This window comes from Electrophorus electricus, chromosome 15 (assembly GCF_013358815.1).
Source record: "Electrophorus electricus isolate fEleEle1 chromosome 15, fEleEle1.pri, whole genome shotgun sequence".
Lineage (NCBI taxonomy): Eukaryota > Metazoa > Chordata > Actinopteri > Gymnotiformes > Gymnotidae > Electrophorus > Electrophorus electricus.
In genome coordinates, this window is record NC_049549.1 from 3,721,717 (window position 1) to 3,745,548 (window position 23,832).

The 23,832-nt window shown below is 42.2% G+C and overlaps 1 protein-coding gene across 9 annotated transcripts in view; it reads left to right on the plus strand.

Moving 5' to 3' along the window:
- The window catches only part of tenm4 (teneurin transmembrane protein 4), a 170,194-nt gene that overhangs the window by 126,028 nt on the left and 20,334 nt on the right, over positions 1-23,832 (plus strand). For 5 of the 9 annotated variants that reach the window (XM_035534068.1, XM_035534067.1, XM_035534071.1 and 2 more), the window contains 8 exons: positions 1,276-1,537; positions 5,488-5,755; positions 5,946-6,089; positions 9,083-9,332; positions 11,008-11,028; positions 15,127-15,359; positions 17,555-17,709; positions 21,110-21,987. In XM_035534068.1, coding sequence (XP_035389961.1) covers positions 1,276-1,537; positions 5,488-5,755; positions 5,946-6,089; positions 9,083-9,332; positions 11,008-11,028; positions 15,127-15,359; positions 17,555-17,709; positions 21,110-21,987 — 2,211 coding nt within the window. The remainder of the gene's footprint in view (positions 1-1,275; positions 1,538-5,487; positions 5,756-5,945; positions 6,090-9,082; positions 9,333-11,007; positions 11,029-15,126; positions 15,360-17,554; positions 17,710-21,109; positions 21,988-23,832) is intronic. The other 4 variants (XM_035534070.1, XM_035534072.1, XM_035534073.1 and 1 more) reach the window with 1 other exon arrangement.

Below are 23,832 nucleotides of genomic sequence, written 5' to 3' on the forward strand. Positions count from 1 at the left end.
ACAGACAGACACAGCCACTTCAGAGGGCACGGCAGACACTGGGGAAGCATAGGGCTTAAACCCAGGTGAGCGGCTGTGTGTGTCTCATTAGTTCCTCCAACATGTTAATTCATGACTCACCTTCTGATGATGTTCACTCAACAATTGACCTTGAGCCATACCTGCCGACTCCATTTATAGGCGAAGTCTTCCATTACGTTCCGAGCACAAACAGAGTTGCTTGCAGTTTAATAGAGAATACGGTTAGTTCCACAGTCATAGTCCAAAGAACAGAAGCAAAGGTCATAAATTGAGAAGAGCAGTCAGCGAGGCAACCAAAACAGACAGGGAGCAGACACAGAGGGCAATCCAAAAAGTAGAGCAGAAATCAAAATAACCAGGGGAAACGCACACAATACAAACGGCTCAGAAACGTAACACAGGTTCACAAGACTTCACAAAGAATACAAGACTACACAGGGTTTACAAAGACTAATGAGGACCAACAAGATACAGGCAATCAGCAGTAACAGGCATAGATACTATCAAGTGGGTGGAACACAATGAAACCAAAACAAGGGAGCACGAGGAAACAAAACCAGGAAGTAAACACACATAGTGGCATTGCTGTGGGAACCGCGACGCCAGGGAGGGGTAAACATGGCAATACAGTTTACAATGTTTAATAGTTTACAGTGTTCAGTATTTAGTATACCGGATTCAATGTTTAATATACCTTGTACAGTGTGTAGTGTACAGTGTTTAGTATACAGTGTTTAGTATACAGTGTTTAGTGTACAGAATTTAGTATACAGTGTTTAGTGCACAGTGTTTAGTGTACAGTGTTTAGTACAGTGTTTAGTGTATGGTATTTAGTATACTGTTTTTAGAGCACAGTGTTTAGTGTACAGTGTTTAATATACAGTGTTTAATGTACGGTGTTTAGTATAGTGTTTAGTGTATGGTGTTTAGCATACAGGGTTTAGTGTAGCATTGCTGAATGAAGAATAAAAGCATAATAATGTAATTGCATATTGAATCTTTCTATTTCTGTAATAGGACACGACATTTGATGTGCACTGTTTAATTAATAAGGCGACATCGGCATTTCAGGCATTCTTGAAATGCGCTCTATATTATATTGGTGTAGTGTTCTAGTATCGAGAAGCTGCTTCATGACTAAGGGTCCAAAATGAATGATCAAACTGTATTTTGATGTACAAGCAGTTAATCAAAGAAACTCTCAGTTGTGTTGTCAGATTAATACAATGTTCTCTCACTCGCTCTGTGTTGCAGCTTCGATCTGCTGTCCAATGGGGGCGTGGCCGTGGCGCTGCGTTTCGAGCGTGCCCCGTTCATTACACAGGAGCACACTCTGTGGTTGCCATGGTCGCGATTCTTCGTCATGGACACTGTCGTCATGAGGCATGAGGTCAACGACATCCCCAGCTGTGACCTCAGCAGTTTGTCGCGGCCCAGCCCAATAGTGGTGCCCGCCCCCCTGACGACGCTGTCCGGAGCCTGTTCAGAGAGGGGCGCCATTGTCCCTGAGATCCAGGTGAGCGGGGACCAAAACCTGCTCTATGTGAAACGCACAACCAGTCATCTGGTTTCACTTCAAACCCAAAATTTGTTTAGAATTAGACTGCATATATACTGAATTCTGCAGTAGCCCCCAGGCTAACATGTTCATATTGAGTAGAGCTCTGTGAACACATTTGAAATCTTTCTGTGTTTTGTGATTAGTTGTACACTTCTTGTGAGCTGTTAAGTGACTCACTGCTCTTAGTAGACACCACATCACACTGGCTTTATGTATAGCTCTGTGTAAATTCGCTGTAGCTATAGTATTTGTGCACGAGCGCGTGTGTGAGTGTGTGTGGGGGGGGGTGTTTCACACCTGCATGATTCGGCCCACCTCAGTGTTTGAAGAACCATGTTCTGGTGCACAGAGGGGTGAGGCTAGAACATCTCAAGCAGGAAAAGAGGAATTAGTCTTGCAGGTGGCAACACTGTCATGTTATCAAGCCTTCATAACTGGTTGGAGATACACTGTCCAACCAGTTTCCTGCGTGTGTGCTTTCTGAGAGCTTTTCCACAATAATGATAATTACATTTAACAGAAAACAGATGCTCGTTGAATATTTATGTCCTGGAGTTTAACATAACTAGTGACAAGCTTTTGCTGTCTTGTTGAGGAAAATGTTTTGCTGTTGTTTGTTTTTTCGAATGGTGAGAGTTGCAGGCAGTTAGGCCTTGTGTGTGTGCATAAGATGGTGTTTGTTTGAGTGTGTTTGTGCATAAGATGGTGTTTGTTTGAGTGTGTTTGTGTATGCAGATATGCCTGTATGCTTGCCACTGCGGTCAAAAATCTGTATGCAGATGTGGGTTTGTTATTAATGTGCATTTGTATGCTTTTCCACATGTTTGGGGGCAGGAAGGCCGTGGGGGGCTACATGTATTTTTGTCTGAGACTAAATGTATATGTGTGTGTGAAGAAAAGCAACAATGTCTGTAATGACAGTTTCTGCCAATCACACTCCTCAGTCAGTTCACCTCTGAGGCTAACAGTTTGAAGCTACTTTATCAAAAATTATTTCCTATTCACAGATTTTAGAAGACAAATGCTAGAATAACTAGCTAGCTAACCACATTTCATGGCATTTATTAAATAACACTTTAATAACACTTAACTAGGAGGCTAAGTCATTAGAATAGTGACTTGTTAAGTTTTTTTTTTGTTGTAAAGTAATGTGAAGTTTGATTCTGAGGTGAAAAAACTTTCCATTTTGATGTGAGTGGCTCTCTGTATAGCACTGAGTAGTTGATATGTTGCACCATGTTACTATTAGTTTAGCATCTTAACATTAGTTTAGCATGTTACCACTAGTTTAGCATCTTAACATTAGTTTAGCATGTTACTATTAGTTTAGCATCTTAACATTAGTTTAGCATGTTACCACTAGTTTAGCATCTTAACATTAGTTTAGCATGTTACCACTAGTTTAGCATCTTAACATTAGTTTAGCATGTTACCACTAGTTTAGCATCTTAACATTAGTTTAGCATGTTACCACTAGTTTAGCATCTTAACATTAGTTTAGCATGTTACCACTAGTTTAGCATCTTAACATTAGTTTAGCATGTTACTATTAGTTTAGCATCTTAACATTAGTTTAGCATGTTACTATTAGTTTAGCATCTTAACATTAGTTTAGCATGTTACTATTAGTTTAGCATCTTAACATTAGTTTAGCATGTTACCATTAGTTTAGCATCTTAACATTAGTTTAGCATGTTACCACTAGTTTAGCATCTTAACATTAGTTTAGCATGTTACTATTAGTTTAGCATGTTAACATTAGATTAGCATGTTACCATTAGTTTAGCATGTTTACATGTACGTTTACATTTATGGCATTTAGCAGACGCTCTTATCCAGAGCGACTTACAAAAGTGCTTTGTCATTTACTCATTTACACATCCTACTACAGTACAGTAGGTTAGAGTCCAGCATACCAATGAATTAGAATACTGTAGAATACAGGGATCAATGCTGATACTTAGAAGTATGAAATAAATAAGGTCTATCTGAAACAATGATAAATGGAATAAACAATAACTGCCAGAGTTTGTTAAACAACATAAACAATACCCTACAATAAGTACTAATTTAGTCTGTCAATATGGGAGCAGGGTCAGTTGTCCTTTAAACATTCTGCAAATAGATGGGTCTTCAGTCTGCCTTTGAAGACTGCAAGGGACTCTGCTGTCCGGACAGCCAGTGGGAGTTCATGTCATCATCTTGGAGCCAGGACAGAAAATAGTCTTGATGCTTTTCTTCCACGAGACCTTCCATGGTATTTCAAGCTGAGCCGTTCTTGAGGTTTGAAGTACTCGAGGTACGGATCAGGCTTTGACTATTGACCTCATGTATGAAGGGGCTGGTCCATTTTTGACTTAGGCGAGCATCAAGATTTTAAATCTGCTGTGTGCAGCTGCTGAGAGCCAATGAAGGGAGCGTAGCAGTGGAGTAACGTGTGAACTTTGGAAGATTGAAGACCAGTCGTGCTGCTGCATTCTGGACAAATTGTAGAGATTTGATGGCTCTTAGAGGAAGACCAGCAAGTAGCGAGTTGCAGTAGTCAACCTTTGAGATCACAAGAGACTGTACAAGCACCTGGTCAGCTTTCTGTGGAAGAAAGGGCCAAATCCTTCATATGTTACAAAGGAGAAATCTGCAAGACCGGGTTAGATTAGAAACATGAGATGAGAACAACAACTGGTTGTCCAAAGTTATCCCAAAGCTATGGGCAGCTTTGGATGGTGATACCAGGGAGTTCTCGAAGGAAACTGTGAGGTCATGGTAAGGATTGGGAGTACCTGGGATGAACAGAAGTTTGGTTTTACTGGGGCTGAGCTTCAAGTGGTGGGCTGTCATCCATGACATGATGTCAGTCAAGCATGCTGACATACGTCTCAAGACCTGCGTGCCAGAGGGTGGAAAAGAAAGAAATAATTGAGTGTCATCAGCATAGCAGTGGTAGGAGAAACCATGAGAAGATATTACATCACCAAGAGAACGAGTGTACAAAGAGAAGAGAAGGAGACCTAATACCGAGCCCTGTGGCACTCCAGTGGAGAGTCTGCACGGTTTGGATGTGGATCTCCATGTCACCTGATAGGACCGTCCCTCCAGATAGCACTGAAACCCTCTCCAAGCAGAGACAATCACACCATGTCTGGAGAGAGCAGAGAGAAGAATGTTGTGGTTCACTGTGTCAAAGGCTGCTGAAAGGTCTAGAAGAATCAAAACAGATGACAGTTTGACGGCTTTAGCAGCATGAAATTTCTCCGTCACTGCTAGGAGTTCCGTTTCTGTAGAAAGTTGCCAGTTTGTAGCCAGACTGATTGGGATCATGCAGCTGGTTCTGGGTGAGGAAAAGAGACAATTGATTATAAACTGCTTGTTTGACAGCTTTTGAGAGGAAACAGAGAAGTGATACCAGTCTGTAGTTGGTAATGTTGGAGCCGTCAAGTGTGGCCTTCTTGAGAATTTGTACCACACTGTTGGTTTTGAATGCAGTTGGCACGTATCCAGAAGATAAGGAGTTGTTGATGATGAAATGTTAACATTAATTTAGCATGTTAACATTAGTTTAGCTAGATGTGGGAGCCTTTTACAACTTCCAAAACATAATGCAATATTTGGAACTGTTAATTCCAACAAAAGGATTTTGTCAAAACCAAGAATGTCAGTGTTTAATAAAACCCACACAAGAAATCAAAAGATAGACTTGTGCAGGTCAGAATGCATAAAAAACATTTTCACCTTGGCGTTCTAGTCATGTACCTCTGCACACACTGAATTTTCCGTTTCCATGAAGCCATTTGAACCCTTGCATTTGAGGAAGTCCATCCCAGAACGTTTTGTTTTTCTGTAAGTAAAGTGGTTGTTAGTTTTCTGTTGTCTGATTGGCTGAAGCCTGAGTGCTTCTCTTCCTGCAGGTTGTCCAGGAGGAGGTGCGAGTCCCCGGCACACACCTGCGCCTGGCTTACCTGAGCAGCCGCTCTGCAGGCTACAAGGCTGTGCTGAGAGTCACCCTGACCCATGCTGCCATCCCCTTCAGCCTGATGAAAGTGCACCTCATGGTGGCCGTCGAGGGCCGACTCTTCAGGAAGTGGTTTGCGGCCACGCCCAGCCTCTCCTACGATTTTGTCTGGGACAAGACAGACGTCTACAGCCAGAAGGTGTATGGCCTGACCGAGGCCTTCGGTGAGCGGCCGTGAGAGTGGAAACTGACCAGGCCATTACTGTTTATAATCCTGTAATAAATTATTCCAATTCTGTTGATTTTCATTATCCGAAGCATTGTAGTAGTGTGACACTTATTCAGCTCTGTGGTCAGTTCTTTGTAGAAGTGTCTGTTTAGAGTTAGTTGACTGTGTTTCTCTCTGTTGGACAGTGTGTGTGGGCTTTGAGTACGAGTCGTGTCCTGATGTGATCCTGTGGGAGAAAAGGACAGCTGTCCTGCAGGGTTACGAGAGCACGGCATCAAACCTGGGAGGCTGGAGCATAGATAAACACCACACCCTCAACATTCAGAGTGGTGAGGTCTCTCACACTCTCTCACACAGACACACACACACACACACACACACACACACACACACGCACACGCACGCACGCACACATACATACATACACAAACACACACACATGTACACGCACACACAGACACACACACACAAAACTTTGCAATCTAGCTGTCACTTTTACAATTTTCTACCTGCCAAGAATCCTTTCAGTAACATAGTCTCTCACAGCATTGCTGATGTTCTGCTGACATGCAGCGGATATCGTATATCGTATGTCATATGTCGTATATTGTATGTCATGTCATATGTCGTACATCCTTTGTCATATGTCGTATATTGTATATGTCGTATGTCATATATCATATATTGTATGTCATATGTCATATGTTGTATATCGTATGTCATGTATCGTATATTGTATGTCATATGTCGTATATTGCTTGCCATTTGTCGTATGTTGTATGTCCTATATGTCGAATATTGTATGTTGTGTGTCATTTGTCGTATGTCGTATATTATATATGTCTTATGTTGTATGTCATATGTCGAATATTGTACGTTATATGTCATATGTTGTATGTTGTTTGCTTTTTTATGTATGTAAGAGTTCAGTTTTCATCCTATTGCTGAATTGTCTGTGAAAGGAGGGGCTGTGTGCAGACAGAGACCTTCCACCATGGAGTGGGTGGAGGGGGTCTTCTGCCTCCTCTATCGACCCTCGTCACTAGAATCAGGGATACTTACAGGCACAGCGTGTTTCTGTCCGTCCGGACACAGAGCAGTCCAGCCCTGAGAGGAGAAACCACTCATGCGCAGGAGTCCCTGTGAAGTGGACCTTCATCCAGTCTCTCATTTGATTGGTTTCTTCTCTCTCTCGCTCTCTCCGTTTCTCAGTTCAAGGCAGCTTTACTGGCGTCACTCTATTCACTCAGGTTCTGTTTTCCCATCATGCTGAACATGATAACGGTTCTGTGATAAGTGATTTGTGATAAACAAAATAATAATAAAAGTAATATAGGGACAATAAATTATATTTTATTGATAAAACAAACAACTAGATAACTGGGTAAGACCAAATCAGGACTTATAATAATGAATAGTGGATTAATAAAATATTAAATATTTTACAATATTAAATGCATAAAATATATGAATCATTATATACAGTGAGAGGTGTGGTGGGTGTACTGGTGTGTTACTCACTACCCCCCACCCCCACCCCAGGGCCTCATATCCCATTAATGAATTAGATTTGTGCAGGTCTGCCTCATTTAATCTCTTTCTCTTCCATCGCTCCATAGCGACAGGCAGCTCTGATATTACTCACAGTCAGCAGGTACTCGGTGGAGAAACCCTGCTGGAAGGGGAATGACTGAAAATCAGGTTTTACATTTGGCCAACTTACAGCCACGGTGTAGTGGAGAGAACACCAGAGAGAGTCCCTGAACACGAGACACAGTTCCTGAACACCAGAGACAGTCCCAGAACACTGTGAAGAGTCCCTGAACACCAGAGACAATCCCTGAACACTGTGAAGAGTCCCTGAGCTCTGTGAGAAGTTCCTGAACACCTGAGAGAGTCTCTGAACACCGTGAAGAGTCCCTGAACACCAGAGACAGTCCCTGAACACTGTGAAGAGTCCCTGAACACCGGAGACAATCCCTGAACACTGTGAAGAGTCCCTGAGCTCTGTGAGAAGTTCCTGAACACCTGAGAGAGTCTCTGAACACCGTGAAGAGTCCCTGAACACCAGAGACAGTCCCTGAACACTGTGAAGAGTCCCTGAACACCAGAGGCAATCCCTGAACACTGTGAAGAGTCCCTGAGTTCTGTGAGAAGTTCCTGAACACCAGAGACAGTCCCTGAACACTGTGAAGAGTCCCTGAACACCGGAGACAATCCCTGAACACTGTGAAGAGTCCCTGAACATCAGAGAGAGTACCTGAATGCCAGATAGAGTACCTGAACACTGGAGAGTATCTGAACAAACTCAATACTGCAGAGATTACCTGAACATTGTGGAGAGTATCTGAACAACATGAACACTGTGGGGATTACCTGAACATGGTGGAGAGTTTTAGTAGTGACTGTTTAAGTGGTGTACATTCATAATACATACGTGGACATTAGTTTATGTACCTGCTGCACAGACACATAGGAAACGTAAAAATGCTTTACGTCTGACTTTCCTTCCATCTGTTTCCCTTCAGCCATCTTTAGCCAGACTGTGTGGAATCTCCTCTGTGTATCAGCAGGCATTCGGGTGCATTGCTAAACACAGTGGAGCCAAACAAAATTTGTGTTTATACCCCATTCTCCTCGACTCAGTTATGCCACTGCTCCACTACAGAACGAATCTTAAATATAAACTGAATATTCTGAAAAGAAATAAAACTACTGAATGAATTAAATACCCTGACTGGGCAACTTGCCATTTGGACAGCATGATATATAAAATGTGTTTTATTAATGGTTTTTATGCCATAGCTAGTTTGTCATCTAACCATAACCCAGACCTGTTGTGTTAGGGTTAGGATTAGGATTAGGATTAGGGTTAAGGCTAGGATTAACCATAACCCAGGTCTGTTGTGTTAGGGTTAAGATTGGGATTAGGATGATGGTTAAGGCTAGGATTAACCATAACCCAGGTCTGTTGTGTTAGGGTTAAGATTGGGATTAGGATTATGGTTAAGGCTAGGATTAACCATAACCCAGGTCTGTTGTGTTAGGGTTAGGATTGGGTTTAGGATTATGGTTAAAGTTAAGATTAACCATAACCCAGGTCTGTTGTGTTAGGGTTAATATTGGGATTAGGATTATGGTTAAGGCTAGGATTAACCATAACCCAGGTCTGTTGTGTTAGGGTTAGGATTGGGTTTAGGATTATGGTTAAGGCTAAGATTAACCATAACCCAGGTCTGTTGTGTTAGGGTTAGGATTGGGTTTAGGATTATTGTTAAGGCTAAGATTAACCATAACTCAGGTCTGTTGTTGTCTCCCACAGGCATCCTACACAAGGGCAATGGCGAGAATGTCTTCATTACCCAGCAGCCCCCAATCATTGGGAGCATCATGGGTAATGGGCGGCGGCGCAGTATTTCCTGTCCGAGCTGTAATGGCCTGGCTGATGGGAATAAACTGTTAGCGCCTGTGGCTTTGGCCTGTGGCCCCGATGGCAGCTTGTTTGTGGGCGACTTCAACTATATCCGCCGAATCTTCACCACGGGAAATGTCACGAGTGTACTGGAACTCAGGTAGTCCTGTGTGTTTATACACACACACACACACACACACACACACACTGTTAGGTCCTGCAAAAGCAGTGTTGGACCCTTTGGGTTTTACTTTCATTTAAATGGGAGTCCCAGACCCAAAACGCCAGGCTGCTACAGGTGAGCGAGAGCGCTGGAGAAATCACGTCCACACACTCTAAACAACACACAGCTCACAGCAGGCCCACAAAGGCTCACAACAGCCCAAAAAATCTGTCAGAGGAAAACAAATAGACAATGGTGCCATTACCTGTATGTTTACATTTATCTCTTTCTCATACTGTCTAATCAGTAAAACTATAAAAACAACATATCTTTGTTCTAGTTTTGAAATAGATAGTTAATAGTTAATTAGTCTTAGTCTTTATTATCATTGCATGTACTGAACACACCGCATGCACTGAACTGGTGCTGGCAGTGATGGGTGAAGGGGTGAGGGGTGAGGAGGTGATGAGTGCAGGAGTGAGTAGGTGAGGGGGGAGGGGGGTGAGGAGGACATTCTTGTGTATAATCTGAATGAACTGAACGTTTTCCTGTTGACACCAACACTACTGTCATGTTATTGTTATCCTATATCCTATTATGTTATCGTTATACTGTAAACACTAACATTGCTATCATCTTATCATTATCCTGTTAACACTAACATTGCTATCATGTTATCATTATACTGTAAACACCAACACTATCATGTTATCGTTATACTGTAAACACCAACACTGCTATCATATTATCGTTATACTGTAAACACTAACACTATCATGTTAGCGTTATACTGTAAACACTAACATTGCTATCATCTTATCATTATCCTGTTAACACTAACATTGCGATCATGTTATCATTATACTGTAAACAACAACACTATCATGTTATCGTTATACTGTAAACACCAACACTGCTATCATATTATCATTATACTGTAAACACTAACACTATCATCTTATCGTTATCCTGTTAACACTAACACTGCTATCATGTTATCGTTATACTGTGAACAACAACACTCATGTTATTGTTATACTGTAAACAACAACACTATCATGTTATCGTTATACTGTAAACACTAACATTGCTATCATGTTATCGTTATACTATTAACACTAACACTGCTATCATGTTATCGTTATACTGTAAACAACAACACTATCATGTTATAGTTATACTGTAAACACTAACACTGCTATCATGTTATCGTTATACTGTTAACACCAACACTGCTATCATGTTATCGTTATACTGTAAACACTAACACTATTATGTTATCATTATACTGTAAACACTAACACTGCTATCATGTTATCGTTATACTGTAAACACCAACACTATCATGTTATCGTTATACTGTAAACACCAACATTATCATGTTATTGTTACACTGTAAACACTAACACTGCTATCATGTTATCGTTATACTGTGAACACTAACACTATCGTTAGCGTTATACTGTAAACACTAACATTGCTATCATATTATCGTTATCCTGTTAACACTAACACTGCTATCATGTTATCCTTATACTGTAAACACCAACACTATCATGTTATCTTTATACTGTAAACACTTACATTGCTATCATCTTATCTTTATCCTGTTAACACTAACATTGCTAACCCCCTTCTGTTTTTCCCCCACTCTTCTAATTGAACCATACAGAAATAAAGATTTCAGACACAGGTAAGGGATTCTAAAGGATCAATACTTCATTCAAACTTCACTATTTGATCTAAATACCACATTGTTCAAGAGCCATGATGCTATGTAGTTAATGCCAAAATATGACATGTGAATGGATGACATGTATTGAGACTGTTGTCTGAGCATCTTGACCAAGCCTTGGATTCAGTGTTGAAAAGGGCAGTGTTATCACGATCCTGTGATGGAGAACGAGGATGAGAGCCAGTTTGATACTGTGATGTAATGTGCTGCCCTGTTACAGTCATATAGTAAAGAAAACATTTGCCAAAAGACCACTGCTGTGGTGTGGGAGAGTGTCAGGCTCGTCAGAGCAAATGTCAGATAGTTAGATGGAACAGCAATGGGGGGGTGTCAGAATTAGCATATGCTCGGTTTTAGGTATACACTATTTCAGGACTGACATACGCTCTGTTTCAGGACTGACATACGCTCTGTTTCAGGACTGACATACGCTCTGTTTCAGGACTGACATACGCTCTGTTTCAGGACTGACATGCGCTCTGTTTCAGGACTGACATACGCTCTGTTTCAGCGCTGACACGCTGTTGCAGGACTTTAAATTTGCCCCTCTCCTGCTATCTTCGTCTGCTCTCCTTCACCCAACATCACCACCCCCTCTTCTGCCATCACTGCCCTCTTCCATATAGCTCAGAGACAAATTATGCACCTGACCGCTTTCCAGTATACAATTCATTAGCAGGGTTTGATATCAAAAATTAAGTTTGTCATCAGTAATGCTCTGAACTACAAATTGAAAATCTGAGCTTAAAAGTACTGCAGAATTGATGTGTGCAAAAGCATGCGTTTGTGAGTGTACGCGTGTGCGAGTGTGTGTGGGTGTGTGTGTGTGTGTGTGTGTGTGTTCAGTGACCCCCAATAAGCTGCCCCTCCTGTGTCAGAGCTACTCCCTCCATCATCAGACCAACCCACAGCGAAATCCAATTATCTCCTGAAGGGGCTGTAGTGGAGGAACAGAGTGTGTGAAGGTCAGGATGAACTCCTCACACCAGAGAGCAGGAGCCAGTGGTGATGTAGCATCTAAGTCTGCAGGGCGCTAGAAGAATCTTCCACTCCTGCTCCACCCATGACTCCCTACACCCTGCCTACTGCCCGCCCACAGCTGCCACACCACAGTTCCAATCACTGTCTTTGGCGCCTTCCCCTCAGTGCCTAACAGAGGTTACTGCTCAGACCTGGCAGTCTGCTCAACAGTCTGCTGCTTCTGTTTCCAGGTGAACAGCAGACAGTCAGTAACAACTGTGTGTGTTAGGGGTGTGTTAGGAGTGTGGGGTGTTTTAGGGGGTGTGGTAGGAGTGTGGGGTGTGCTAGGGAGCATGTTTGGAGTGTGGGGTGTGGTTATGTTATGTTATGTTATGTTATGTTATAGACACACGCAGCCTGACACTGTGGTTATGTTATAGACACACGCAGCCTGACACTGTGGTTGTGTGTTATAGACACACACAAACGGACACTGTGGTTTTGTGTTATAGACACACAGACTGACACTGTGGTTTTGTTATAGACACACACAGACTGACACTGTGGTTTTGTTATAGACACACACTGCCTGACACTGTGGTTATGTTATAGACACACACTGCCTGACACTGTGGTTATGTTATAGACACACACTGCCTGACACTGTGGTTATGTTATAGACACACACTGCCTGACACTGTGGTTATGTTATAGACACACACTGCCTGACACTGTGGTTATGTTATAGACACACACTGCCTGACACTGTGGTTATGTTATAGACACACACTGCCTGACACTGTGGTTATGTTATAGACACACACTGCCTGACACTGTGGTTATGTTATAGACACACACTGCCTGACACTGTGGTTATGTTATAGACACACACTGCCTGACACTGTGGTTATGTTATAGACACACACTGCCTGACACTGGTTATGTTTGTAACGGTGAGCGGTGAGGAGGCAGACATGTGCGGAGAAAAGCGAGATTTATTCAGGGCAAATCCAGAATCAGAGTCGGTATAACGGTCCAAGGTCATAGAGCCAACACGGAGAGCACAGGGATACATGATTAAACAAAGAAACAAACGAAGACAAATAGGGGAAGTAGGCTATAACAAAGGCTAGGAAACACGAAGGCACGGAGTACAAAGAAACAACCATTAGAATAAACATACATTCAATGAACAGCCACAACCAAGGCACACAACAAGATTTAAATACATGAACCAAAGGTAGAAACAAGGGGACAGGTGCAAGCAATCAAACGAGGGGTGGAGAAAACGAAACTAAGGCATGGAACCAAAACACACACGACAGGGAAACCACAGAAGCTGAAACCAGGGAGGGACTAATCATGACACTGTTATAGAGACGCACTGCCTGACACTGTGGTTATGTTATAGACACACACAGCCGGACACTGTGGTTATGTTATAGACACACACAGCCGGACACTGTGGTTATGTTATAGGCGCACTGCCTGACACTGTGGTTATGTTATAGACACACACAGCCGGACACTGTGGTTATGTTATAGACACGCACAGCCGGACACTGTGGTTATGTTATAGACACACACAGCCGGACACTGTGGTTATGTTATAGACACACACAGCCGGACACTGTGGTTATGTTATAGACACACACAGCCGGACACTGTTTATGTTATAGACACACACAGCCGGACACTGTTTGTTATAGACACACACAGCCGGACACTGTGGTTTTGTTATAGACACACACAGCCGGACACTGTGGTTATGTTATAGACACACTGCCTGACACTTTGGTTATGTTGCCACACTGTTTCACAAGCACAGAGATGTTGTTTTCTCTTCCTGTATAACAGTGACGAGCTCCAATAAGGAAGCACTGAGACATCCTGTGTGCTGATATGTGCCTGCTTTTACAGATTAACATCCAACCACCATCGTCATCGCCGCATGCCTCTCACTTTGTTCCCTCAATGTAAAAACACAAACTTTTCCTTTAATGGAGAATCAAAACAATTCTTGGTTCAAAAAGCTGAATGTGTTCTTAGTGAAGAAAGTCCCTCTGATGACGGAACAGATGCAGGGAACCGTGTCAAGTACTCTCTCTTAAATAAGGTCCATATCTATTGACATACCCAGCAGTGTGCTGCAATTAGTCACCTTGTGATTTCCAGAATTATAGTACAGGTGCGTTTCCTCTTATTTGATTACTTTGCAGAGGGGAGTCCAGCAAGCAGGCTCCTGCCTGAAGTGTGTGTGCTCAAGCAGGTGGCTTCTCCACTCCTGCGTGATTGGAGCTGTTTTGTCAGACGGTGATATTGTGAGCTCCCTGGGCGTGTGTGAGGGATGTCTGTGTCACCCTGACTGGTGCATAATGTGCTGTTTGCTGAGAGCTGAGCCATTTCTGTTGGAGAATGTATCATGTTTTTAGATATCATCCTCAGACTAAATCTCTCTCTCTAAGAACACCCCCTCCGCCAGGTTGGCTAAACACTGACAGCACATTAGATGCCTGGAGGTTACCAGCCACGGGCCCTACGTCCATGCTGAATGCTGGACGCATCACTTGCGTGTCTTTGGGAGCTGACACAGTGGAACATAAGTGGTTTTAGATTTTGATTATAAGAAGTACATTCATATCCCAGCTGTTACACATGTTGTGAACGAGGGCCCAACTGTTCCCCAGGGAATGTGTCTGAGAGTGAAACTGGTCCTTCACTGCTACATTATGCCCATTTAGAGAATTTCCTTCAAATCTGCTTCAGATCATCAGACATACTCATCACATACTCATCCCATACTCACATACTCATCACACACTCATCCCATACTTACACACTCATCACACACTTACACGCTCATCACACACTCATCCCATACTCGCATACTCATCCCATACTCGCATACTCATCCCATACCGGCACACTCATCACATGCTCGCACACTCATCACATGCTCATCCCACGATCACATACTCATCCCATACTCAGCAGATACTCACACACTCATCACATACTCACATACTCATCCCATAATCACATCTTATCTTACATTCTCACATGTATATTCTAAGATTTGCCCCTGTCTCTTTGCAGTAACAGTCCTGCACATAAATACTACCTGGCTACGAGTCCGGTGTCTGGGGTTCTCTACCTGTCGGATACCAGCAGCAGAAAGGTGTTTAAAGTGAAGTCCCTGAACACTGTGAAGGATGTAGCTAAGAACCTGGAGCTGGTTGCAGGAACAGGAGACCAGTGTCTCCCCTACGACGAGACCCGCTGTGGGGATGGCGGCAAGGCAGTAGAAGCTACCCTCACCAACCCCCGAGGTAAGAACCCAGATCTGTGCGTAATCTAATCTAACGCAGCCTAACGTAATACAGCCTAATTTAACACCAACGATCTATCCAGTTCATGTGGTCCAGGAGCTCCAGAGTTCTGCGTGGGCCAGGGTAGTGTGTGTTGAACTGGGTTGAACTGGTCTCACACCTAGAGATTAGACATGTTCCAACCAGAAGAAATCAATACCTTTATTTGTTTTTGATTAATCAGAATTTCAATCATGCTATGTTTGATGGGTTAGTGTGAAAAATACTGATCTTGTTTTATCTTTGTCTTTTATCTCGATCTTTAAATGTATTCATTATTCTTCATTCCTTTGTTAACTTTAAAAACGAAGATTTTCACCTTTAAACTAAAGGGGGCACATGCTGTTTTGAACATAGCACACTGTCCCTAGCAAGCTTTGTGTTTCTCTCAGAAATCCTAAAAGTCACTATTAAACATATTCCCTTTTAATCTGAAGCAGATCTTCATCATTGAAAAAACTTTTAGCGTGTGTACTGATGTTAGCGTGTTTGATATGTAGAGCTGGATTATCACTCATTTCTCCATTTCCAGAAATGCAAGCGTAACACTCTACTCTCTCCCAGGTTTTAGGATGGTCATTGCACAGACTTTGTGTTGTTAATGCTCATGAAAGAAATTGAACATTCTCAACAAAAGCCTTTGATTAGAGCCTCAGTGCCTCAGTGGGGCAAGCCTCTCTGACTGCTGTGTTCACTCACACAGCCTCATGCCTTCTTTCTCTTCATTATGCTTCCACCCCTCTCTCTCTCCTCCCCTTCCTCTGCATGCTCCCTAGTAATAATGAATTCACACGGACGTCTCATTTGTCTGGGGACATTCTCCTGAGTGTGATAGTCCTTCATTCCTTCCCGCAGTATTTCTGAAGCTCAATAGTTAATAAAAATAGCAAATCTGTGTAATGGTTATCGGGTTTGGACCCTGAAGTCGTTGCTTTTGTTTGTGGTACTGACTCTTCATTTAATTATCGATCACTCTGGATTAGTGTAAAATTGATCCAAAGCAACACAGTCAGCTTTTAATTGGTGTTATGTTGAATGCAAAACAGGGACTGAAATGTGTTTTCTTTCTCTAATCTTCTGCTACAGGCATTAAACATTACACAGTACACATTACACAGTACACAGTACACATTAAATATGACACATTAAATATTACACATTACACAGTACACATTAAACTTTACACAGTACACATTACACAGTACACATTAAACTTTACACAGTACACAGTACACATTAAACTTTACACAGTACACATCACACAGTACACATTAAATATTACACATTACACAGTACACATTACACAGTACACATTAAACTTTACACATTACACAGTACACATTAAACTTTACACAGTACACATTAACCTTTACACAGTACACATCACACGGTACACATTAAACTTTACACAGTACACATCACACAGTACACATTAAACTTTACACATTACACAGTACACATTACACAGTACACATTAAACTTTACACAGTACACAGTACACATTACACAGTACACATTAAACATTACACATTACACAGTACACATACATTAAAATTACACAGTACACAGTGCACATTACACAGTACACAGTACACATTAAACTTTACACAGTACACATTAACCTTTATACAGTACACATCACACGGTACACATTAAACTTTACACAGTACAGATCACACAGTACACATTAAACTTTACACATTACACAGTACACATTACACAGTACACATTAAACTTTACACAGTACACATTACACAGTACACATTAAACATTACACATTACACAGTACACATTAAACATTACACATTACACAGTACACATACATTAAAATTACACAGTACACAGTGCACATTACACATTACACAGTACACATTAAGCAGTACACAGTACACATTGTACATTAAACATTACACAGTACACAGTACACAGTGCACATTACACAGTACACATTAAACATTACACAGTACACAGTGCACATTACACAGTACACATTGCACATTAAACATTACACAGTACACAGTACACAGTGCACATTACACAGTACACATTACACATTAAACATTACACAGTACAAATTACTCTTAAACATACTCTTACACATTACTCGTAAACATTACTCTTACACATTACTCTTTACAAATTACTTTTTGCTGTAGGTATTACAGTGGACAAGTATGGAATTGTCTTCTTTGTGGATGGCACCATGATCCGCCGAATCGATCAGAATGGCATTATCTCAACATTGCTGGGCTTCAACGACTTGACCTCAGCACGACCCTTGAGCTGCGATTCTGTAATGGACATCTCTCAGGTGTGTGTGTATGCATGTTCCAACATACTGTCGGGAGTGTGTGGAGAAGTCCTGCATGCTATAGTGGAGCTACATATCCCACAAAGCACCAGTGTTGGTCTACAGCCACGGGCCTGAGACAGCTGGAACCTGTACTGTTAACACTCAGTCTACTGAAACACTACTAAAACACTGCTCAAACACTCAACTTCTAACCCTTTCTGTAAAATACAACCTCTGGCATCTGAGGAACTACACACATGCACATCCATAGACACAAGCATATACACATGCACACACGAGCCCACACATGGGCACACACACACAAATACACATACGTATATTTACTTACAAAAAATAAAACTACTCTTTTTTACACAGAGTCTCTTGCAAACACTCAAATGCACAAACAGCAATGTACTTACAATCACAGGCACAGACCCGTTCACATTCACAGTAGAGCTCCTGTAATGATGACGAGTCACACTCCCCCCTGCTGGAGACACTCACGCAATAAAATCATCTATTAAAAATGCACGTGCAGCACAATGTTCACTCCTTTAACACCCCTCCAGAATCATTTAAGCCAGCTGCCTCACTCCTCCGCACCCTTCCAGAACCTTCCAGCACCCAGCCTGCCCTCTTACCGCAGTTCAACATACATGTTTTGATTATCTTCAGACTTCTCATGGTTAGGTAAATGTATTAATTTGCAGTGGTTTATGTTTGTGGTATGCCTGCTTTCTGTGGCCCGTCTGGATTAACTGTGCTCCTCATCCTCAACCTGCTGGTCTGTATTCGTGATGTGCTGGTGTGTGTTGCTGACCTGCTGGCCATGTTGGTGTTCATATGTATTCTCCTCACACCACCCAGCCTGCTGTGTATGGAAACGAGCACTGCAGTGCAGTGCCAGCAGCCGTGTGAAACGCAGGAGTTTGTTTATTTATGTTCTATTCATCACTGCTGAAATGCCTCAGCAGTGATTAAGTCTGCAATGGAACAGCAACACCTCATACACACACTGCAACCCCCACTGTGCACAAAACGGTAAAAGAAAATCTATTTTTTGGGAAAGGCTTCTTAGAACGTATTTTTACTTGAAGAGAGAAGACATGAAACTGATCGACGCACTTGTGACACACGTCTTTAAACCATAGAGATGATCCTTTGCCTCATGTTGTGCATTTAATTGTGATTGACAGCTCTAAGACAGTAAAGCTTAAAGAGCCAATCTACACACCAAAAATAGATTTCTGGTTAAGGACAAGGTCAGATCCATGCGTGTGTTTGGGGGTGGCTGGGTATGTATCTGTACACACACACACACACACTCTCACATACTCTGTGTATAGTATGTATGTACACACTCTACACTCTATAGTATGTGCACACACTACTTCACGTGCACACTTACACACACTCACACTTATTCTTGTAAAATGTTTAGCCAGATCTGTTGACAAGATTTAGGTTTTAAGGAATGGAAGCTTCCCACTCTTCCCATGCCGTGTGGAGCTCAGAGCTGTGATGGAATTTATTACATAAAAGCTGGTTCTTTCCTAACACATCTACACACACTGGAAAAGGGAGTTGCATGGGAGGGGTGTCTGTGTCTGTGTGTGTGTGTGTGTGTGTGTGTGTGTGTGTGTGTGTGTGTGTCTGTGTGTGTGTGTGTGTGTGTGTGCGTCTGTGTGTGTGTGTGTGTGTGTGTGTGTGTGTGTGTCTGTGTCTGTGTCTGTGTGTGTGTGTGTGTGTGTGTGTGTGTGTCTGTGTGTGTGTGTGTGTGTGTGTGTGTGTGTGTGTGTGTAGCTGAGAGGATATGTCATTACCAAATCACTCACAATAACCAGTTTGTGTGCTTTAGCCTAGGTCGAGGGGATGTATCATTACCAAATCATTCACAATAACCATCCCAGAGGGGAATTCTGCTATTTGGACCTAATATTATCATGACATTAGTGTGACCTGTGACACTTTTAAACAAAAATAAATAATCCAAATGTATCTAAAACAAACAAAAAATCCATAAGGCCTCAGATCTAAAAACATGCTGTACATTCAAAGTGATTTACAAATAATATATCAGTGTACTTCCAGGAAATAATGACTTGAAGATCTGTGACACATTACTACCCACAACACTGAAAATGTAAAATGGTCCTAGTCAGGTTATAATAATATTGACATTGGGACCTTTCTCATGTGTTTCCAGACGTTGGAAATGATTGAGTCTTCATTATCAGGAAATTAGTTTTAAAGCAATGTCATGGTGTTGTACTGTCTATAGAAGCATGTGAAATGTAATGTCTGAGTTCTGTCTTAGGAAAAAAGAGTATTTTACATTTTGAAGCATTCAAAAAATAAATTTGAGAAAAATCCTTTGTCAAATTGACCAAGTTGATTGATTGTTGATATTGTGACTGCATTCAATGTTGTGGAATTTGTGATCACTTTCAGTGAAGCTGGTATTAATGTTATTTTCCTGAGATTGCTACTCGTGCCCAAGTTATCCTGAGAGTGTTTAGGTAAAACCTGCGGTGCTTCCCTCCATCTGTACCAGGTCATCTCAGAGTGAGAGAGGAATCGCACTGCAAACCGCGAGATGCCGGGTGGCTGTTTTATTCTCGCTAGTCTGTGAAAAATGGATGTGTCCCATTTGATGTAATCAACAGACTCCTTTAACAGACCCCGCTGTGGCACAGTGGGGTTTGTAGTCTTTCACTACATTAAAGCATCTTTTAATCAAGCAGCCTGTTGCTATGGCAGTACCACTGTTGCAGTCAGACCTTTCGTTTCCCACCCCTAAGAGAGATGTCAGCATTACCCCGAGCTCAGTTAAACTGCTAAGTCATTTCTACTTGTAAAAGCCTGCTATGTTACCTGCAGAACAATAAGTCCAAATTCAGGGACTCGGAGGTAAACGCTGCTACCTTTGATAAGTGTGGGCTGGCTCCAGCTCCCGAGGACCTCACCTCTGCCAGGCTGACTGGCCTTGTTTTGTAATATAACAAATAATGGAGCACAGATGCAGGACGTGCACAGGGCGGTGTGATGGATGGACTACAGCTCTGCTCGGGAGTCCACAGTCCATGTGATCAGTGCTTCCTGCTGCTCACACTGATTCTGATCGCTTAGAGCCTCTCTTGTTCCTCCTCATCCTCCTTGGATCTAAAACATTGCCAGATGTTTCCAGGTGCTTTTCTGTCCTTTCTGTTAGCTCCAGCATTACTAGTGAGTTCTCTCACTAGTATCTGACAATCATCTCCACAAAGGCAGTACAGAGAAACAGAGAAGGCTTAATTAGTGTTTTTGCAGTTGTATTTGACCTGATAGCAGTTTTCAGATATTGCTGTGTGTAATGAGAGATTGTTTCATTTAGAATTTCAGGATAATGGTGGTTGTTTTTCATGTTTGTTCACAGGTTCGTCTGGAATGGCCCACTGACCTCATAGTAAGTCCCCTGGACAACTCCTTGTATGTGCTGGATAACAATGTGGTGCTGCAGATCTCTGAGAACCACCAGGTGAGGATCGTGGCGGGGCGGCCCATGCACTGCCAGGTTCCCGGCCTGGACCACTTCCTGGTCAGCAAGGTGGCCGTCCATGCCACTCTGGAATCTGCCAACGCCTTGGCGCTATCTCACAGCGGTGTCCTCTACATCGCGGAATCCGATGACAAGAAGGTTAACCGTGTGCGGCAGGTGTCCACCAGCGGGGAGATCTCACTGGTGGCTGGTGCCCCCAGTGGGTGCGACTGTAAGAACGATGCCAACTGTGACTGCTACTCAGGTGATGATGGCTACGCTAAAGATGCTAAGCTTAACTCGCCGTCCTCGCTGGCTGTCTGTCCGGACGGCGAGCTCTTCATCGCTGATCTGGGGAACATACGGCTCCGCTACGTTCGGCCGAGCAAGCCGTACCTCAACTCTCTCGGCATGTACGAGGTGTCCGCGCCGATCGATGACGAGCTGTACCTGTTTGATGCCAATGGCAGCCACATCTACACCCAGAGCCTTACCACAGGTGACTACCTGTATAACTTGACCTACTCTGGAGAGGGAGACTTGAGTACCATCACAGACAAGAACAAGAATGCAGTGCTCATTCATCGGGACGCTACAGGGCTTCCTCTCTGGATAAAGACCCCTGACAGCCAGACCTTCTGGTTCACCATTGGAACTAATCATGCCCTCAAAAGTGTTACTGCCCAGGACCAAGAGCTCGTGATGGTGACCTATCATGGCAGTTCAGGGCTACTGGCCACAAAAAGCAATGAAGATGGTTGGACCACTTTCTATGAGTGAGTAATCCCACATACACCTCAGTGAAAGTATTTTGTTAGGATTATGTTTCTTAGTGACTGAGAACTAGCTATTGGTGAATCTAAACTTACCAGTATCCACAATAGACAGCGTATAGTATAGTTTGTATAGTCTGTGTTGTGTTAATTGTGTAGTCAGTAGCCTATATAGACTCTAGACTGTGTATTCTGTAAAGTGTATAGTCTGTAGACTAGTCTGTGTAGTAAATGTAGACTGTGTAATCAGTGTGGACTGTAGAGAGTAGTGAGTGTAGACTCTGCATTAGCCTGCTGCTCAGGTACATGTGCGCGTGGCAGAAATGTTGTTTGCTGCTTTCATGGTTAGGTGTGCCAGTCAGTTTATCCAATCAGATTCACTCCTCTCATTCCCTTTAAAACCTGAGCATGAGGCAGCGGTGTGGTGGTCATCATGGCAGTGAGGGTGCACAAACGGCAATGCAAGCAAAAAACATGTTTTTAAATGAAATCATTATGATATACATATTTTCACTGTGGTGAGAATATAATTACTGTTTACCAGGGGTGTAACAGTTCATCGTGGTGTAGAAATATAATGAGGTGCGTCGTGGATGGATGATGTCACATTCTGCTTATTATACCATCACATGCAGTCGCATTGTTTGAACACCAGAGGACGCACTTGATAGCGCGTTTAATGCAGTAGCATCTTGTTAACCAATGTTCCCTGCATTTTCTTTGTATTTTCTTTTAATTATAGTAGAATAAAAATTTCTGTTGAATGTTTTCACAGTATTTGGTGTTGTTCAAAATTAAAAAGGAATGCTTTCATTTGATTATTTGATATATGGTGAAACTACATTTTGTTTACAGTAAACTGTAAATGTCTGTTCCTAATTTATTATAAATGCAAGGGACTAAAGATTCTTTTTTGTTTAAAGATTTTTTAGATTTTGCATTGCTTCTACACTTAAGAAAAAAATTGTTTCAGAAATCGAATCGAGAATCCTGAATTGTGAGCAGAGTGCATCGTTGCACACCTAATATTTAGATAATTGTGATATGACTATTTAAGTTATAGAATTTTCCATGCATAATGTCTGATTCACATTTAATATTCACAGTAGAATCGTTTTTTCCTGCGAAAAAATTATGAATTCAGTTGTATTTGGTTAGTAATTGGAATATTTATTTTAGTGGGGTGACTCTGGTGGTTGTGTTTTTATGTTCTTCTGGTTTAAGTGAGGAAGGTTTGTGGAGATGACAGCACAGCTGTTGTTTAAGCCACAGTGGCAGTGGTCGTTTTAAACGCTGCACCACTCCACCCACCTCGTTACATGAACATTTACTTCTGTCCACCAGATTATCAAATGGCGATAAATGGTGATAAATATGCATGCACCCTTTAACTAATAAAATGCGGCATTGGGCAGCTTTGACACCCAGCGCTGCCATGATGGTCACAGATTCTGCAGCCCAGCTCTGCCTTGCCAAGGGGTTTCGCTGTGGCTGAAGTTGCCATGACTACGATAACAGATCATAGTGGTTCGGAGATGAAATTGAGGCCTGGTAAATAGTTCTGTTTCTATGGAAGCAACATAGTGTATATCTAAGTTTGCTCAGGCAAGGACAAATAGTTGTTGAATGTTTTGTATTTTGATGTATTTCTGTCCTCTGTACCAGCCTGTGAGAACTGTCAAATACTTACTCATACTTCACTTTTACACAGAGGGGAAAGGAGATTTGCTTAGTCTGACCTGAACTGAGGTTCACTTAGACAATTAGCCCACTGAAAATGCAGAAATGCAGAGCTAGAGCTTGTCTTCATGTTCATAATGAGGTAGAAGAGTGCATGTAGGTATCCAG